The 20140-nt window shown below is 42.1% G+C and overlaps 1 protein-coding gene across 5 annotated transcripts in view; it reads left to right on the top strand.

Annotated features, from left to right (window-relative positions):
- LOC139753747 ((E3-independent) E2 ubiquitin-conjugating enzyme UBE2O) overlaps nt 1-20140 on the top strand; it is a 455778-nt gene that overhangs the window by 185742 nt on the left and 249896 nt on the right. For all 5 annotated transcript variants that reach the window (XM_071670555.1, XM_071670557.1, XM_071670558.1 and 2 more), the window contains 2 exons: nt 3311-3519; nt 17111-17270. In XM_071670555.1, the coding sequence (XP_071526656.1) occupies nt 3311-3519; nt 17111-17270 (369 nt within the window). The remainder of the gene's footprint in view (nt 1-3310; nt 3520-17110; nt 17271-20140) is intronic.

The raw sequence follows: 20140 nt of genomic DNA, 5'->3' as shown, positions 1-20140 counted from the left end.
GCAGTGGATGGAACCATGGAAGCGGAAGTGGATCATAGGGTGGGGGAGGGGGCGAAAATTCTGGGGGCCTTGAAGAATGTGTGGAAGTCGAGAACATTATCTCGGAAAGCAAAAATGGGTATGTTTGAAGGAATAGTGGGTCCAACAATGTTGTATGGTTGTGAGGCGTGGACTATGGATAGAGTTGTGCGCAGGAGGATGGATGTGCTGGAAATGAGATGTTTGAGGACAATGTGTGGTGTGAGGTGGTTTGATCGAGTAAGTAACGTAAGGGTAAGAGAGATATGTGGAAATAAAAAGAGCGTGGTTGAGAGAGCAGAAGAGGGTGTTTTGAAGTGGTTTGGTCACATGGAGAAAATGAGTGAGGAAAGATTGACCAAGAGGATATATGTGTCGGAGGTGGAGGGAACGAGGAGAAGAGGGAGACCAAATTGGAGGTGGAAAGATGGAGTGAAAAAGATTTTGTGTGATCGGGGCCTGAACATGCAGGAGGGTGAAAGGAGGGCAAGGAATAGAGTGAATTGGAGCGATGTGGTATACCGGGGTTGACGTGCTGTCAGTCGATTGAATCAAGGCATGTGAAGCGTCTGGGGTAAACCATGGAAAGCTGTGTAGGTATGTATATTTGCGTGTGTGGACGTATGTATATATATGTGTATGGGGGTGTTGGGCCATTTCTTTCGTCTGTTTCCTTGCGCTACCTCGCAAACGCGGGAGACCACGACAAAGCAAAAAAAAAAAAAAAAAATATGTGTGTATGTATATATATGTGTATATGAGTGGATGTGTCTTTCTTAAAGTTTTTTTGGAGTTCGAAGACTGCATTGCAATCAGTAGCTGGGAAAGGATGGACTCCTTCAGAGTGGGAAGTTTTCTGATGAGATTTTTCTTTGATGATACAACCTTGGCAAACTTTTCTTTTCTCTTTAACGTAACCACAGGTAGGAGGAGTCCAGAAATGCTTTACTGGTGCATTGTGTAGGTGATCAGCGATCAGCCACATGATTTAGCTCTAGTAGTTATTCCTGTTTCTCAATTTATGTTTTTATGAAGACAATTTCATAAATGTAAATGTGTTACTTTAGCTTAAAGGACAGTATGATACAGACATATGTGCAGGGGTGCGTGATGGCTCCATGGTTGTTTCATTTGTTCATGGATGGGGTGGTTAGGGAAGGGAATGCAAGAGTTTTGGTGAAAGGGACAAGTATGCAGTCTGGTTTGGATGAGAGGGCTTAGGAAGTGAGCCAGTTGTTGTTCGCTGATGATACAGTACTGGTTGCTGATTTGGGTGAGAAACTGCAGAGGTTGGTGACTGAGTTTGGTAAAGTGTGTGAAAGAAGAAAGCTAAAAGTAAATGTGAATAAGAGCAAGGTTATTAGGTTCAGTAGCAATTAACTTGCCCCTCAAGGCAAGTTAATTGGGAGGTAAGTTTGAATGGAGAAAAACTGGAGGAAGTGAAGTGTTTTAGATATCTGGGAGTGGATTTAGCAGTGGATGGAACCATGGAAGTTGAAGTGAGTCACAGGGTAGGGAAGGGGCCGAAGATTCTGGGAGCAATGAAGAATGTGTGGAAGGAGAGAATGTTATCTCAGAGAGCAAAAATGGATATGTTTGAAGGAATAGTAGTTCCAACAATGTTATATGGTTGCAAGGCATTTGCTCAAGGTAAGGTTGTACTGAGGAGGGTGGATGTGTTGATATTGAAATGTTTGATGACAATGTGTTGTGTGAGGTGGTTTGATCGAGTAAGTAATGTAAGGGTAAGAGAGATATGTGGAAATAGAAAGAGTGTGGATGAGAGAGCAGAAGAAGGTGTGTTAAAATGATTTGGATATATGGAGAGAATGAGTCAAGAACGATTGACAAAGAGGCTCTGTGTGTCAGAGGTGGAGGGAACAAGGAGAAGCGGGAAATCAGATTGGAGGTGAAAAAGATTTTGAGCGATCGGGGCCTGAACATACATGCGGGTGAGAGGTGTGCAAGGACTAGAGTGAATTGGAACAATGTTTTATACTGGGGTCGACATGCTGTCTTTGGACTGAACCAGGGCATGTGAAGCATCTGTGGTAAACCATGGAAAGGTCTGTGGGGCCTGGATGTGGATAGGGGGCTGTGGTTTCGGTGCATTACACATGACAGTTAGAGACTGAGTGTTTTCCTGGTGCTACCTTGCTGAAGTAGGGGATAGCAATGCTGTTTTCCTGTGGGGCGGGTTAGCGACAGGAATGGATGAAGGCAAGCAAGTATGAATATATACATGTGTATGTATGTATAAGTCTGCATATGTGTATGTTTATGTTGATATGTATATGTGTGTATGTGGGCATTTATGTATATATATGTGTATATGAGTAGATGGACCATTCTTCATCTGTTTCCTGGCACTACCTCACTGAATAAAAGGGGTTCTTGGTTTCATGATGGAAGATGAAAAGTTACTGAGGTTAAGGTTCAAAGACAGCTTTTGATAAGTGTTATGAAAATGTGCTGGTAAATATGATCTGCCCACTGTTTCCCTACCTTACTCTCAAATAACGTCTTATCCCTAGAAATATTGAGTAATCATGGTGACATCATGTAGGCTTGATGCTTTCCCACATTGATTCAAATCAATCACTCTTATCACGTTTTGCTCTTTCACACACACACACACACACACACACACACACACACACACACACACACACACACACATACACATTACATTACATTATTCTTTGCAAACAGTGGGTTTACTAATGAATATAACAACCTTGATCCTGCCATACATTATAGGAGATTTATTCCTTTAATAACATTACTGTCATATACACTTTCTTTTCCTATATACATTGTAACAGTTACTACCTTTGTTCATTCAGCAGGCGGATTACCATTTTATCAAAATTCCGTATGTTCTTTTCAGGTACTCTTAACAGCAATTTCACCTCCACTGTTCACAGCCTAGTAAAGCATTTTATCAGAACTCTTGGTTTTACCAATGCTTCAGGGCTTTGTTGCTCTTCTTACTTTTTGTAGCCTTCCTTTTCCATATATCTATTCTTCTCTGTCTTTACCTTCAATTCTGCTCTACCTATAATTCATCTCTTTCACCATCTTTTCATAAATCAATTGCAAGAGGGATGCTTTTACCATTTTGGCAGGTGTATATAAATTTGAATAAATTTCTCGGTTATAGTGTTTCCTTCATGTTCATTTGTACTATGCATATTCCCAGGTAAAGTCTGTTAATACATGAGAGTGTGAAAAGTTAGTGAACAGAAAATGTTCTGTGCTTATGTATTGTCATTTGATGGTTCCTTTTCAGGATGGAACCTTGGAGAAGTCCATTCATTCTACAGTGTTGTACCCCATCCACCATTTGGATGACCAAGAATTCTTCCCTGGAGACTTTGTAGTGGAGCAAAAAGATTCTATTGATCCTCATGAATATGGGGTTGTTCAAAAGGTTGATCATGCTGGAAGGACTTCAATTGTCAAGTGGTTTAGAACTTATACTGCTGGAAGTGAGCCACAGTAAGTAGTTTTGTTATGATATAGAATAAACTAATGTAGTTGAATGGGTATAAATTATGATTTTAAAGGTTTCAGCTATATATAGATATTGGACAGTTGGGGTCATATATTCCTGCCACTTTCTGGTGGACAGTAGTAATATCTGGCAACCCAAGTGGAGAAAACACATAGTAAATAGTGTTTTTTCATGAATAAACCACCACTGTCATTTAGAGTTGTAACTGAGATGATGATTGGCTGAAAAGAATGTTTCCATATAATGCTTAGTGTTAAGTTGAAAACATGTATTCAGAGATTGAAACTATAAAGTTATATTGTATATATTGATGTAAAATATAAAATCAGTGCTAAAGCAAAGGTATTATATTGTGAATAACCCAAAAAGATTGAGTGTGCCATCATCATACATCAGACACTGCACCCATTGTGGAGCCAATCTGATGGAGGGAAAAATATGTCTTAACTGAAGTATATGTTCTCTTTTTTCGTACTTATTCGCCATTTCCTGCATGAATGAGGTAGCGTCAAGAACAGATGGCAGAGCCTTAGAGGAAAAAATCCTCACTTGGCTCCTTGCTTTGTTTTTTCTTTTGGAAAATCATATGGGAAGGGAGGATTTCCCGCCAGTGGAAAATTTATGGGAAGGTAGGATTTCCTGTCACCAGCTCCCGTCCCTCTTAGTCACCTTCTGTGGTATGCAGGGAATACATGGGTAGCAGTCTTTCTCCCCAATCCCCAGGGATATATGTTCTTTGGAAATGAATGATGATTCATTGAAATAAATAGATAACTGAAACCATATTCATTGTATATAGCGTTTGATATTCTTGTTTTCTGCTGTACATTTGTGACACACACACACACACACACACACACACACACACACACACACACACACACACACACACACACACTGATATAACTGTGCTGGAATCCCCACACTGATGCAACAGCTTATTTATTTATATTTATTTTGCTTTGTCACTGTCTCCCGCGCCTGCAAGGTAGTGCAAGGAAACAGACGAAAGAAATGGCCCAACCCACCCCCACACACATGCACACACACACACACACTATCCTTTTCCACCCAATTTTTCCCCCCTTTCTCCTTTTCCCTCCCCCCTTCTGCACATTTTCCTCTTGGTAACTTTCCTCATATTCTCTCCATGTCCCCAAACCATTTCAAAACACCCTCTTCTGCTCTCTCCCCCACTCTTTTTATTAAACTTTTCCCTTACCCTTCATTACTTACTTGATAAAACCACCTAAAACCCCACATTTGTCCTCAAACATTTATTTCCACACACCACCCTTCCCCCCTAAACCCTTTCCCATAGCCCACCTTCGCAACCATACACATTTTTGGGAACACTTTTCCTTCAAACATACCATTTTTCTTTAAATAATGTTCTCGACTTCAACATTCTTAAAAGCTCCCAGATTTTCCCCCCTCCCCCCCCTATGTTTTACTTCCGCTTCCATTTTCCACCCGCTGCCAACCCCACTCCCAGATAAAAAACCTTTATTTCCCTCCAGTTTTTCTCCATTCAAATTACCTCCCAATTGACTTGACCCTAAACCCCTACTGTACCTAATAACCTTGCTCTTTTCACATTTACTCTTAACTTTTTCTTTCAACACTTTCCAAAAACTCAGTCACACTTTTTAGTTCTCACATGAATCACCACCAGGCTGTTCATCACAAACAAAAATACTCACTTCCAAGCTTTCCCCCCAACAACTGTTACTTGCCCTCTTTCAAAACTCTTCATTCACCCCCCTAAAACCCCACCCAAAAAAAATTAAAAAACCTGAAGACTCACACACCCTGCCGCAAACCTACAAAAGAAAACCCCAATCACTTTCCTCTTTTCCCTAACGTACACATGTTTTAAAACCTCGATAAAAAAACTTTTCACTGCTTCTAAAACTTGCCTCCCACACCTTTAATTCTTATCCCTTTCCAGAAGCATCTCTATCAACTCTATCATAGCCTTCTCCAGATCCAAAAATGCTACATACAATCCATTTGCTTACTAAGTATTTCTCACATAATTCTTTTGGGGGATGAAGAGTTTGGGGAAGTGATCATTGTTTTCGTGATGATACAGGCTGGTGGTGATTCATTGAAAACGCAAAAGGGTGCTGATTTTGGGTAAAGTGTGTGGAAAAAAAAGGGTTAAAGTAAATGTGAAAAAGGAAAGGGTTATTAGGTCAGTGGGTTGAGGGTCAAGTCAATTGGGGGGGGTTTTAAAGGGAGAAAAACTGGGGGAAAGTAAAGGTTTTAGTATCTGGGAGTGGATCTGGGGAGCCGGAAGGGGGGTTTTGGGTGGGGGGGGGGGGCGAAAATTTTGGGGCCTTGAAAAATGGGGGAAAGTGAGAAATTATCTCGGAAAGAAAAAATGGGTATGTTTGAAGGAATAGGGGTCCAAAAATTTGTAGGTGCGGGGGTGGGCTATGGATAGAGTTTGCGCGGGAATGGATGTGCTGGAAATGAAGTTTGAGGACAATGTGTGGTGTGGGGTGGTTTGATCGAGTAAAGTAACGAAAGGGGGAAAGGAAAGATGTGGGGAAAAATAAAAAGAGCGGGGTTGAGAGAGCAGAAGGGGTGTTTTGAAATGGTTTGGGCACATGGAAGAATGAGGGGGGAAAATTGACCAAGGGATATATGTGTCGGGGGTGGGGGGAACGAGGGAAGAGGGAGACCAAAATTTGGAGGTGGAAAGATGGAGTGAAAAAGATTTTGTGTGATCGGGGCCTGAACTCAGGGGTGAAGGGGGAAAGGGAAATAGAGTAAATTTGGGACATGTTTTTAGGGGGGTTAAATGCTGTCTGGATGAACAGGCTGTGAGGAAAAAACCATTGGACCTTTGTGTAGTATTTTCTTTGGTCATATGGGAGTTGCATGTAAATTTATGGGAAGGTGGATTTCCTGTCCGCTCGTCCATCTTTTCATTCTGTTATGAGGGATACTGGGTAGCGTCTTTCTCCCATCCCCAGATTATGTTCTTTGGAAGAATGAGTTCATTGAATAAAAGATAATGAAACCATATCAATTGTATATAGCGTATTGATCAGTCACACACGCAAACATACACACCCACACATCCCAACATACACACATATATACACACACAGACACACACATATACACACATGCACACAATTCACACTGTCTGCCCCTACTCACCACCCCGCCACACACAGAATAACATCCCCCTCCCCCCTCATGTGCGTGAGGCAGCGCCAGGAAAAGACAACAAAGGCCCCATTCGCTCACACTCAGTTTCCAGCTGCCATGCAATAGTGTCCGAAACCACAGCTCCCTTTCCACATCCAGGCCCCACAGAACTTTCCATGGTTTACCCCAAACGCTTCACATGCCCTGATTCAATCCATTGACAGCACGTCGACCCCGGTATACCACATCGATCCAATTCACTCTATTCCTTGCCCGCCTTTCACCCTCCTGCATGTTCAGGCCCCGATCACTTAAAATCTTTTTCACTCCATCTTTCCACCTCCAATTTGGTCTCCCACTTCTCCTCGTTCCCTCCACCTCTGACACATATATCCTCTTGGTCAATCTTTCCTCACTCATTCTCTCCATGTGCCCAAACCATTTCAAAACACCCTCTTCTGCTCTCTCAACCATGCTCTTTTTATTTCCACACATCTCTCTTACCCTTACATTACTTACTTGATCAAACCACCTCACACCACATATTGTCCTCAAACATCTTATTTCCAGCACATCCACCCTCCTGCGCTTAACTCTATCCATAGCCCACACTTCGCAACCATACAGCATTGTTGGAAGCACTATTCCTTCAAACATAGCCATTTTTGCTTTCCGAGATAATGTTCTCGACTTCCACACATTCTTCAAGGCTCCCAGCATTTTCACCCCCTCCCCCGCCCTATGATTTACTTCCGCTTCCATGGTTCCATCCGCTGCCAAATCCACTCCCAGATATCTAAAACACTTTACTTCCTCCAGTTTTTCTCCATTCAAACTTACCTCCCAATTGACTTGACCCTCAACCCTACTGTACCTAATAACCTTGCTCTTATTCACATTTACTCTTAACTTTCTTCTTTCACACACTTTACCAAACTCAGTCATCAGCTTCTGTAGCTTCTCACATGAATCAGCCACCAGCGCTGTATCATCAGCGAACAACAACTGACTCACTTCCCAAGCTCTCTCATCCCCAACAGAATGTATGTGAGAAATACTTAGATAAGCAAATGGATTTGTATGTAGCATTTATGGATCTGGAGAAGGCATATGATAGAGTTGATAGAGATGCTCTCTGGAAGGTACTAAGAATATATGGTGTGGGAGGCAAGTTGTTAGAAGCAGTGAAAAGTTTTTATCGAGGATGTAAAACATGTGTACGTGTAGGAAGAGAGGAAAGTGATTGGTTCTCAGTGAATGTAGGTTTGCGGCAGGGGTGTGTGATGTCTTCATGGTTGTTTAATTTGTTTATGGATGGGGTTGTTAGGGAGGTGAATGCAAGAGTTTTGAAAAGAGGGGCAAGTATGCAGTCTGTTGGGGATGAGAGAGCTTGGGAAGTGAGTCAGTTGTTGTTCGCTGATGATACAGCGCTGGTGGCTGATTCATGTGAGAAGCTACAGAAGCTGATGACTGAGTTTGGTAAAGTGTGTGAAAGAAGAAAGTTAAGAGTAAATGTGAATAAGAGCAAGGTTATTAGGTACAGTAGGGTTGAGGGTCAAGTCAATTGGGAGGTGAGTTTGAATGGAGAAAAACTGGAGGAAGTGAAGTGTTTTAGATATCTGGGAGTGGATCTGTCAGCGGATGGAACCATGGAAGCGGAAGTGGATCATAGGGTGGGGGAGGGGGCGAAAATTTTGGGAGCCTTGAAAAATGTGTGGAAGTCGAGAACATTATCTCGGAAAGCAAAAATGGGTATGTTTGAAGGAATAGTGGGTCCAACAATGTTGTATGGTTGCGAGGCGTGGGCTATGGATAGAGTTGTGCGCAGGAGGATGGATGTGCTGGAAATGAGATGTTTGAGGACAATGTGTGGTGTGAGGTGGTTTGATCGAGTAAGTAACGTAAGGGTAAGAGAGATGTGTGGAAATAAAAAGAGCGTGGTTGAGAGAGCAGAAGAGGGTGTTTTGAAATGGTTTGGGCACATGGAGAGAATGAGTGAGGAAAGATTGACCAAGAGGATATATGTGTCGGAGGTGGAGGGAACGAGGAGAAGAGGGAGACCAAATTGGAGGTGGAAAGATGGAGTGAAAAAGATTTTGTGTGATCGGGGCCTGAACATGCAGGAGGGTGAAAGGAGGGCAAGGAATAGAGTGAATTGGAGCGATGTGGTATACAGGGGTTGACGTGCTGTCAGTGGATTGAATCAAGGCATGTGAAGCGTCTGGGGTAAACCATGGAAAGCTGTGTAGGTATGTATATTTGCGTGTGTGGACGTGTGTATGTACGTGTGTATGGGGGTTGGGCCATTTCTTTCGTCTGTTTCCTCGCGCTACCTCGCAAACGCGGGAGACAGCGACAAAAAAAAAAAAAAAAAAAAAAAAAAAAAAAAAAAATTCTTCAAAGCAAACACCTGATCCACACATCCTCTACTACTTCTGAAACCACACTGCTCTTCCCCAATCTGATGCTCTGTACATGCCTTCACCCTCTCAATCAATACCCTTCCATATAATTTACCAGGAATACTCAACAAACTTTTTTTTTTTTTTTCCCGCCGTCTCCCGCGTTTGCGAGGTAGCGCAAGGAAACAGACGAAAGAAATGGCCCAACCCACCCCCATACACATGTATATACATACGTCCACACACGCAAATATACATACCTACACAGCTTTCCATGGTTTACCCCAGACGCTTCACATGCCCTGATTCAATCCACTGACAGCACGTCAACCCCGGTATACCACATCGCTCCAATTCACTCTATTCCTTGCCCTCCTTTCACCCTCCTGCATGTTCAGGCCCCGATCACACAAAATCTTTTTCACTCCATCTTTCCACCTCCAATTTGGTCTCCCTCTTCTCCTCGTTCCCTCCACCTCCGACACATATATCCTCTTGGTCAATCTTTCCTCACTCATTCTCTCCATGTGCCCAAACCATTTCAAAACACCCTCTTCTGCTCTCTCAACCACGCTCTTTTTATTTCCACACATCTCTCTTACCCTTACGTTACTTACTCGATCAAACCACCTCACACCACACATTGTCCTCAAACATCTCATTTCCAGCACATCCATCCTCCTGCGCACCACTCTATCCATAGCCCACGCCTCGCAACCATACAACATTGTTGGAACCACTATTCCTTCAAACATACCCATTTTTGCTTTCCGAGATAATGTTCTCGACTTCCACACATTCTTCAAGTCTCCCAGAATTTTCGCCCCCTCCCCCACCCTATGATCCATTTCCGCTTCCATGGTTCCATCCGCTGCCAGATCCACTCCCAGATATCTAAAACACTTCACTTCCAGTTTTTCTCCATTCAAACTCACCTCCCAATTGACTTGACCCTCAACCCTACTGTACCTAATAACCTTGCTCTTATTCACATTTACTCTTAACTTTCTTCTTTCACACACTTTACCAAACTCAGTCACCAGCTTCTGCAGTTTCTCACATGAATCAGCCACCAGTGCTGTATCATCAGCGAACAACAACTGACTCACTTCCCAAGCTCTCTCATCCCCAACAGACTTCATACTTGCCCCTCTTTCCAAAACTCAACAAACTTATACCTCTGTAATTTGAGCACTCACTCTTATCCCCTTTGCCTTTGTACAATGGCACTGTGCAAGCATTCTGCCAATCCTCAGGCACCTCACCATGAATCATACATACATTAAATAACCTTACCAACCAGTCAACAATACAGTCACTCCCTTTTTTAATAGATTCCACTGCAATACCATCCAAACCTGCTGCCTTGCTGGCTTTCATCTTCTGCAAAGCTTTTACTACCTCTTCTCTGTTTACCAAATCATTTTCCCTAACCCTCTCACTTTGCACACCACCTCGACCAAAACGCCCTATATCTGCCACTTTATCATCAGACACATTCAAGAAACCTTCAAAATACTCACTCCATCTCCTTCTCACATCACCACTACTTGTTATCACCTCCCCATTAGCGCCCTTCACTGAAGTTCCCATTTGCTCCCTTGTCTTACGCACTTTATTTACTATATTCACTCTTATGATGTAAAGCCAGCATCTCTGCACCTATGGGATATTTCTAGATAATCTTGATTACAATGCTTACACACTATAGATAGACAGAATAGTTCTTTCAGAAAACAGGCTAGGTTCCTCCTCATTGAAAAGAACAATAGAGGAAAATGTGATTAAGTACATAATCTGGAAAAGTTGCCTTATTCATAAGTAAAAGTGTCCCATTTTCCAGCACAGTCGCTTCAGTTTATATATAGCTTGCCATTTGGTAAAGTGTGTGGAAGAAGAAAGTTAAGAGTAAATGTGAATAAGAGCAAGGTTATTAGGTACAGTAGGGTTGAGGGTCAAGTCAATTGGGAGGTGAGTTTGAATGGAGAAAAACTGGAGGAAGTGAAGTGTTTTAGATATCTGGGAGTGGATCTGGAAGCGGAAGTGGATCATAGGGTGGGGGAGGGGGCGAAAATTCTGGGGGCCTTGAAGAATGTGTGGAAGTGGAGAACATTATCTCGGAAAGCAAAAATGGGTATGTTTGAAGGAATAGTGGTTCCAACAATGTTGTATGGTTGCGAGGCGTGGACTATGGATAGAGTTGTGCGCAGGAGGATGGATGTGCTGGAAATGAGATGTTTGAGGACAATGTGTGGTGTGAGATGGTTTGATCGAGTGAGTAACGTAAGGGTAAGAGAGATGTGTGGAAATAAAAAGAGCGTGGTTGAGAGAGCAGAAGAGGGTGTTTTGAAGTGGTTTGGGCACATGGAGAGAATGAGTGAGGAAAGATTGACCAAGAGGATATATGTGTCGGAGGTGGAGGGAACGAGGAGAAGAGGGAGACCAAATTGGAGGTGGAAAGATGGAGTGAAAAAGATTTTGTGTGATCGGGGCCTGAACATGCAGGAGGGTGAAAGGAGGGCAAGGAATAGAGTGAATTGGAGCGATGTGGTATACCGGGGTTGACGTGCTGTCAGTGGATTGAATCAAGGCATGTGAAGCGTCTGGGGTAAACCATGGAAAGCTGTGTAGGTATGTATATTTGCGTGTGTGGACGTATGTATATACATGTGTATGGGGGGGGTTGGGCCATTTCTTTCGTCTGTTTCCTTGCGCTACCTCGCAAACGCGGGAGACAGCGACAAAGTATAAAAAAAAAAAAAAAAAAAATTTCATATTAATGAAAATATTTTGCTAAATTGTGTAACTGCAGGCAGGTAGCATCTCTTTTCTTTGAAAAACTATTTCCTTAAATTATCCAATTGTATTTTTTTATTTTTATTTTATTTTGCTTTGTCGCTGTCTCCCGCGTTAGCAAGGTAGCGCAAGGAAACAGATGAAAGAATGGCCCAACCCACCCACATACACATTTATATACATACACGTCCACACACGCAAATATACATACCTATACATCTCAATGTACACATACATATACACACACAGACATATACATATATACACATGTACATAATTCATACTGTCTGCCCTTATTTATTCCCACCGCCCCCTCACCACACATGGAATAACAACCCCCTCCCCTCTCATGTGTGCGAGGTAGCGCTAGGAAAAGACAACAAAGGCCCCATTTGTTCACACTCAGTCTCTAGTTGTCATGTAATAATGCACCAAAACCACAGCTCCCTTTCCACATCCAGGCCCCACAGAACTTTCCATGGTTTGCCCCAGACGCTTCACATGCCCTGGTTCAATCCATTGACAGCACGTCGACCCCAGTATACCATATCGTTCCAATTCACTCTATTCCTTGCACGCCTTTCACCCTCCTGCATGTTCAGGCCCCGATCACTCAAAATCTTTTTCACTCCATCTTTCCACCTCCAATTTGGTCTCCCACTTCTCCTCATTCCCTCCACCTCTGACATATATATCCTCTTGGTCAATCTTTCCTCACTCATTCTCTCCATGTGACCAAACCATTTCAAAACACCCTCTTCTGCTCTCTCAACCACACTCTTTATATTACCACACATCTCTCTTACCCTTTCATTACTTACTTGATCAAACCACCTCATGCCACATATTGTCCTCAAACATCTCATTTCCAGCACATCCACCCTCCTGCGCACAACTCTATCCATAGCCCATGCCTCGCAACCATACAACATTGTTGGAACCACTATTCCTTCAAACATACCCATTTTTGCTTTCCAAGATAATGTTCTCGACTTCCAAACATTCTTCAATGCTCCCAGAATTTTCGCCCCCTCCCCCACCCTATGATTCACTTTCGCTTCCATAGTTCCATCTGCTGCCAGATCCACTCCCAGATATCTAAAACACTTTACTTCCTCCAGTTTTTCTCCATTCAAACTTACCTCCCAATTGACTTGACCCTCAACCCTACTGTACCTAATAACCTTGCTCTTATTCACATTTACACTCAGCTTTCCTCTTTCACACACTTTACCAAACTCAGTCACCAGCTTCTGCAGTTTCTCACATGAATCAGCCACCAGTGCTGTATCATCAGCGAACAGCAACTGACTCACTTCCCAAGCTCTCTCATCCCCAACAGACTGCATACTTGCCCCTCTTTCCAAAACTCTTGCATTCACCTCCCTAACAACCCCATCCATAAACAAATTAAACAACTGTGGAGACATCACACACCCTTGCCGCAAACCTACATTCACTGAGAACCAATCACTTTCCTCTCTTCCTACACGTACACATGCCTTACATCCTCGATAAAAACTTTTCACTGCTTCTAACAACTTGCCTCCCACTCCATATATTCTCAATACCTTCCACAGAGCATCTCTATCAACTCTATCATATGCCTTCTCCAGATCCATAAATGCTACATGCAAATCCCTTTGCTTTTCTAAGTATTTCTCACATACATTTGAAGAATGTATCCAATTGTATTTATATTTATTATTTATTTTGCTTTGTCGCTGTCTCCCGTGTTAGCGAGGTAGCGCAAGGAAACAGATGAAAGAATGGCCCAACCCACCCACATACACATGTATTTTATTTTATCAGTATCTTGATACTGAAAAATATTTTATTTTGAAATATGTATAGGGGTGAAAAGAAAAGACACAGGACACCATTGAAAGGAAAATATGAATATAGAAAATTATATACAAATGTCAGTGTTTGAGGAAGTGATGTCAATTCAAGGTGTAGACGAGGCTTCTGGTCCATGGTGCCACACACGCACACCACCTGCCAGACTGACACAATGGATCATTATCATGCTAGAATTACTCAAATGAGGGAGAATTGTGGGATTGAGGGAGAGCATCCTATTTGTAACTGAAATGGTTAAAGAGATGGGAGGAGAAGGGTGAGCTTCAGGATTGGGCCAGATTGTGCTCTCCAAAGAAAGCAAGTGAGGAACAAGATGAATACATGAAGGAACCTGCAGATGTAAATCCAGTAATAACTGCAGTAGAAAGAAGAGAAGAATTATAGATTTAGGCATGATGTCAAAAAACAGTAACAAGTCAATTTCATTCTGCTGGGATTCATCATAGAATGCCCACTAAAAAAGAGTTTCTGCTAGAATGACACTGTAAGGCTCATCAGGGTTTGCAGAAGAGCATGTGGATGAAGGATGAGAATACCTGCTTGACTTCTCATGATAAACTACAGTGTTGGAGAAATAATGTGTGGTATGTAAAGTTTTTAACTACTGATTTGATCATTTTTCCTTATGTGATATATAATGAAATTATTTAGAATGTTACACAAAAGATATATGAAATTATTATGAATTTTACACCAATAACTATTTAGACCCATTTAGTGTAACATGTTCGTTATAATCTTTCAATCAGATACGAGTGCAGTAATATATATGAGGACACAAGAAGTGGCTACATCACTTGTGACTCGTGAAGATGGATCCATCTGCACAGTATAGCTGAGTTGAACGAAATTGAGGGAAGGCTTAATGACAATCGGTGTTTAGAAATCCTAGGGGGTTCATACTTCTCACTGTCCATGCTTATGCTCTCCCATACCCAGAAACAGTTGTCTTCATACAGGACAGTTGGCCTGTGCATACTGCTGGGGTTGTGAAGTGGTGTTTCTGAGAGTAAAGGAACATGAGTCTTCTCCTTTGGCCCACCAAGGGTTGCGACCTCAAAGCAATAGAGAATATATGGGGTAATGTGTTCATTGCTTGGAACCAGTTTGAGAAAGGACCTTGCGACAACTGCTGAATCACACAAGAAACCGTTGGTTCATTAGATGGAAACAACAGTGCACATACAATCATGTAGCATTGTTGCCTTTAGAGGCTGCATGACACCACTGACAAAGAAGTTGGATGGACAAGGCACTAATTGCTTGCATAATATGTACTGAATTTTGTTACAATTTGTTACATATTTTAGTGTTTTGTGATGTATGTATTCTGGGATTTCATCTTACATTTATTCTTGTATTTTCTGCTACAATATTGTGTATTTTCTGCTACAATATTGTGTATTTTATGACATAACATTTACCCCATTTATTAAATATCATTGAAGATATTTTGGTTTTCAAAATACAAAAGAAAACTGAATTAAATCTCTTTCTCGATGACATGGACATGGGTGGCTTGTGGAAGGAGAAAGCCAAGAGTGAACATGGGTAAAAGCAAGATTATGAGGTATATTGGAAGAGAGGGACAGATCAATTGGAGTGTCAGTTTGAGTGAGGAGTAACTGGAAAAAGTGGATTGCTTGAGATACCTAGGTGTGGATATAGCAGCAGATGGCACCAAGGCTACAGAAGTGAGTCAGAGTGGTTGATGGGGTAAACATCCTTTGTGCTTTAAGAAACATGTGGAAGGAGAGGTTAGTATCAGTTGAAGTGAAGATGGGTATATTCAGTGGTATAGTAGTACCAGCAATGTTGTATGGGTGTGGGGCATGGGTCGGGAAGAACCATTGAAGGGATGTTAAGTGTGCTGGAAATGAAGTGTTTGAGGACAGTGTGTAGGGTGAGGAGAAGCCTTTTGTGTTCTCCCTATCCACATCCAGGCCCCACAGACATTTCCATAGTTTACCCCAGATGATTCACATGCCCTGGTTCTGGCCGTTGACAGCATGTTGACCCCAGTACCCCAGTATACCACATCGTTCCAGTTACCTCTATTGCATGCATGCATGCCTTTCACCTTCCTGCTTGTTCAGACCCCAGTGGCTCAAAATCTTTTTCAGTCCATTATTCTTCCATCTCCAATTCAATCTCACTGTTCTCCTTGTTCCCTGTACTTCTGCTTACATATCCTCTTTGTCAACCTTTCCTCACTCATTCTCTCCCTATGTCCAAACCATTTCAACACACTCTCTTCTGCTTTCTCAGCCACACTCTTTTTATTACCTCACATCTCTCTTACGCTTTCGTTACTTACTCGACCAAACCATCTCACACCACATATTGTCCTCAAACATTTCATTTCCCACACACCCACCCTACTTCATACAACCCTATCTATAGCCCATGCCTCGCAACCATATGATATTGGAACTACAGTTCCCTCAAACATAACCATTTTTTGCCTTCCCAGATAGCATTCTCTCTTTCCATGAATTCTTCAGTACTTCCAGAACTTATGCCCCCTCCCCCACCCTATGACTCACTTCCACTTCCATGGTTTCATTCACTCCCATGTCCTTTCCCAGATATCTGAAATAATTCACTTCCTCCAGGTTTTTCTCCTTTCAGGCATACATAACAACTAACTTGTTCCTAAAACCAGCTGAACCAAATAACCTTGCTTTTGTTTACATTCACCCTCAACTTTTTCTTGTCACCCTTTCTTTCAAATTCAATCTCCGACTTTTTCAGTTTCTATCTCAAATCTGCCAGTAGTGTTGTATCATCAGCGAACAACAACTGACTCACTTCTCAGGCCCTCTCATCACCCATAGACTGCATACTCAAGTCTCTCTCCAAGACTCTTGAATTTACCTGCATCACCATTTCACCCATAAACAAATCAACCTAACCATGGCGACATCTCATTCCCTGCTGCAGACCAACCTTTACTTTAAACCACTCACTCTTCTATGTTCCTATTCATATACATGCATTACATCCTTGATAAAAACTTCTCACAGCTTCTAGCAGCTTACCTTCTATGCCATACATTCTTAAGACCTTCCACAATGACTTATTTCCTTTGCAATACCTGTGCTGCTCTTGCTTCCCTCTCAATACCTGTGGTGCAGTGCAGGCAACACAAAGTGTTCCATGGAATGCCCCTCTTATTGGTCATGGAGAACTCCTTGATGTTGTAGACTTAAGAATGAATAGTACAATAATTGATGGAAATACTAAAAGCATCATAAGTGTTAGTTTACAGAGCTTATGGTGAAATTATTTTTTTTCGTTTGTTTCAGATTTACATATTTGTTCATTGTAAGTACATTTACACTTTCAGACCTCAGTATCTTTGTGAGCAAGAAATGAGTGTGTATGATTTACGTGACCACCCAGACTTTCGTTATCGCCCTGGCTCAGTTGTCATACGGGTTGCCAATTTTGAGGAGAATCAGACTTGTTTCACTGGGCAGGTGCTTGACAACTTTCCAACTGGAGAAGTAGGTTCTTAAGTTGTTTTGTTTTGATTTCATTCTGAAATATATTAATCTATACTTCAAGTCTATATATATACTTCATATTCAGTCCTTGATGATGCTGTATGTGGAATTTGGCTCACAATCATATTGAAGATTCATAGTTTATCATCATATGTTTCTTACATTTTTCATATGTATATATATGTATGTGTGTGTGTGTGTGTATATGTGCGTATGTATGTGTATGTGTGTGTATGTGTATATGTATATATATATGTATATTATCCCTGGGGATAGGGGTGAAAGAATACTTCCCACGTATTCCTCGCGTGTCGTAGAAAGCGACTAGAGGGGACGGGAGCGGGGGTCAGAAATCCTCCCCTCCTTGTATTAACTTTCTAAAATGGGAAACAGAAGAAGGAGTCACGCGGGGAGTGCTCATCCTCCTTGAAGGCTCAGAGTGGGGTGCCTAAATGTGTGTGGATGTAACCAAGATGTGAAAAAAGGAGAGATAGGTAATATGTTTGAGGAAAGGAACCTGGATATTTTGGCTCTGAGTGAAACGAAGCTCAAGGGTAAAGGGGAAGAGTGGTTTGGGAATGTCTGGGGAGTAAAGTCAGGGGTTAGTGAGAGGACAAGAGCAAGGGAAGGAGTAGCAATACTCCTGAAACAGGAGTTGTGGGAGTATGTGATAGAGTGTAAGAAAGTAAATTCTCGATTAATATGGGTAAAACTGAAAGTTGATGGAGAGAGGTGGGTGATTATTGGTGCATATGCACCTGGGCATGAGAAGAAAGATCAAGAGAGGCAAGTGTTTTGGGAGCAGCTGAATGAGTGTGTTAGTGGTTTTGATGCACGAGACCGGGTTATAGTGATGGGTGATTTGAATGCAAAGGTGAGTAATGTGGCAGTTGAGGGAATAATTGGTATACATGGGGTGTTCAGTGTTGTAAATGGAAATGGTGAAGAGCTTGTAGATTTATGTGCTGAAAAAGGACTGATGATTGGGAATACCTGGTTTAAAAAGCGAGATATACATAAGTATACTTATGTAAGTAGGAGAGATGGCCAGAGAGCGTTATTGGATTACGTGTTAATTGACAGGCGTGCGAAAGAGAGACTTTTGGATGTTAATGTGCTGAGAGGTGCAACTGGAGGGATGTCTGATCATTATCTTGTGGAGGCTAAGGTGAAGATCTGTATGGGTTTTCAGAAAAGAAGAGTGAATGTTGGGGTGAAGAGGGTGGTGAGAGTAAGTGAGCTTGAGAAGGAGACCTGTGTGAGGAAGTACCAGGAGAGACTGAGTACAGAATGGAAAAAGGTGAGAACAATGGAAGCAAGGGGAGTGGGGGAGGAATGGGATGTATTTAGGGAATCAGTGATGGATTGCGCAAAAGATGCTTGTGGCATGAGAAGAGTGGGAGGTGGGTTGATTAGAAAGGGTAGTGAGTGGTGGGATGAAGAAGTAAGAGTATTAGTGAAAGAGAAGAGAGAGGCATTTGGACGATTTTTGCAGGGAAAAAATGCAATTGAGTGGGAGATGTATAAAAGAAAGAGACAGGAGGTCAAGAGAAAGGTGCAAGAGGTGAAAAAAAGGGCAAATGAGAGTTGGGGTGAGAGAGTATCATTAAATTTTAGGGAGAATAAAAAGATGTTCTGGAAGGAGGTAAATAAAGTGCGTAAGACAAGGGAGCAAATGGGAACTTCAGTGAAGGGCGCAAATGGGGAGGTGATAACAAGTAGTGGTGATGTGAGAAGGAGATGGAGTGAGTATTTTGAAGGTTTGTTGAATGTGTTTGATGATAGAGTGGCAGATATAGGGTGTTTTGGGCGAGGTGGTGTGCAAAGTGAGAGGGTTAGGGAAAATGATTTGGTAAACAGAGAAGAGGTAGTGAAAGCTTTGCGGAAGATGAAAGCCGGCAAGGCAGCAGGTTTGGATGGTATTGCAGTGGAATTTATTAAAAAAGGGGGTGACTGTATTGTTGACTGGTTGGTAAGGTTATTTAATGTATGTATGACTCATGGTGAGGTGCCTGAGGATTGGCGGAATGCGTGCATAGTGCCATTGTACAAAGGCAAAGGGGATAAGAGTGAATGCTCAAATTACAGAGGTATAAGTTTGTTGAGTATTCCTGGTAAATTATATGGGAGGGTATTGATTGAGAGGGTGAAGGCATGTACAGAGCATCAGATTGGGGAAGAGCAGTGTGGTTTCAGAAGTGGTAGAGGATGTGTGGATCAGGTGTTTGCTTTGAAGAATGTATGTGAGAAATACTTAGAAAAGCAAATGGATTTGTATGTAGCATTTATGGATCTGGAGAAGGCATATGATAGAGTTGATAGAGATGCTCTGTGGAAGGTATTAAGAATATATGGTGTGGGAGGAAAGTTGTTAGAAGCAGTGAAAAGTTTTTATCGAGGATGTAAGGCATGTGTACGTGTAGGAAGAGAGGAAAGTGATTGGTTCTCAGTGAATGTAGGTTTGCGGCAGGGGTGTGTGATGTCTCCATGGTTGTTTAATTTGTTTATGGATGGGGTTGTTAGGGAGGTAAATGCAAGAGTTTTGGAAAGAGGGGCAAGTATGAAGTCTGTTGGGGATGAGAGAGCTTGGGAAGGGAGTCAGTTGTTGTTAGCTGATGATACAGCGCTGGTGGCTGATTCATGTGAGAAACTGCAGAAGCTGGTGACTGAGTTTGGTAAAGTGTATGGAAGAAGAAAGTTAAGAGTAAATGTGAATAAGAGCAAGGTTATTAGGTACAGTAGGGTTGAGGGTCAAGTCAATTGGGAGGTGAGTTTGAATGGAGAAAAACTGGAGGAAGTGAAGTGTTTTAGATATCTGGGAGTGGATCTGGCAGCGGATGGAACCATGGAAGCGGAAGTGGATCATAGGG

Source organism: Panulirus ornatus, chromosome 15 (assembly GCF_036320965.1).
Source record: "Panulirus ornatus isolate Po-2019 chromosome 15, ASM3632096v1, whole genome shotgun sequence".
In the NCBI taxonomy this organism is placed as follows: Eukaryota; Metazoa; Arthropoda; class Malacostraca; order Decapoda; family Palinuridae; genus Panulirus; species Panulirus ornatus.
This window is presented reverse-complemented; position numbering and strand designations above follow the sequence as displayed.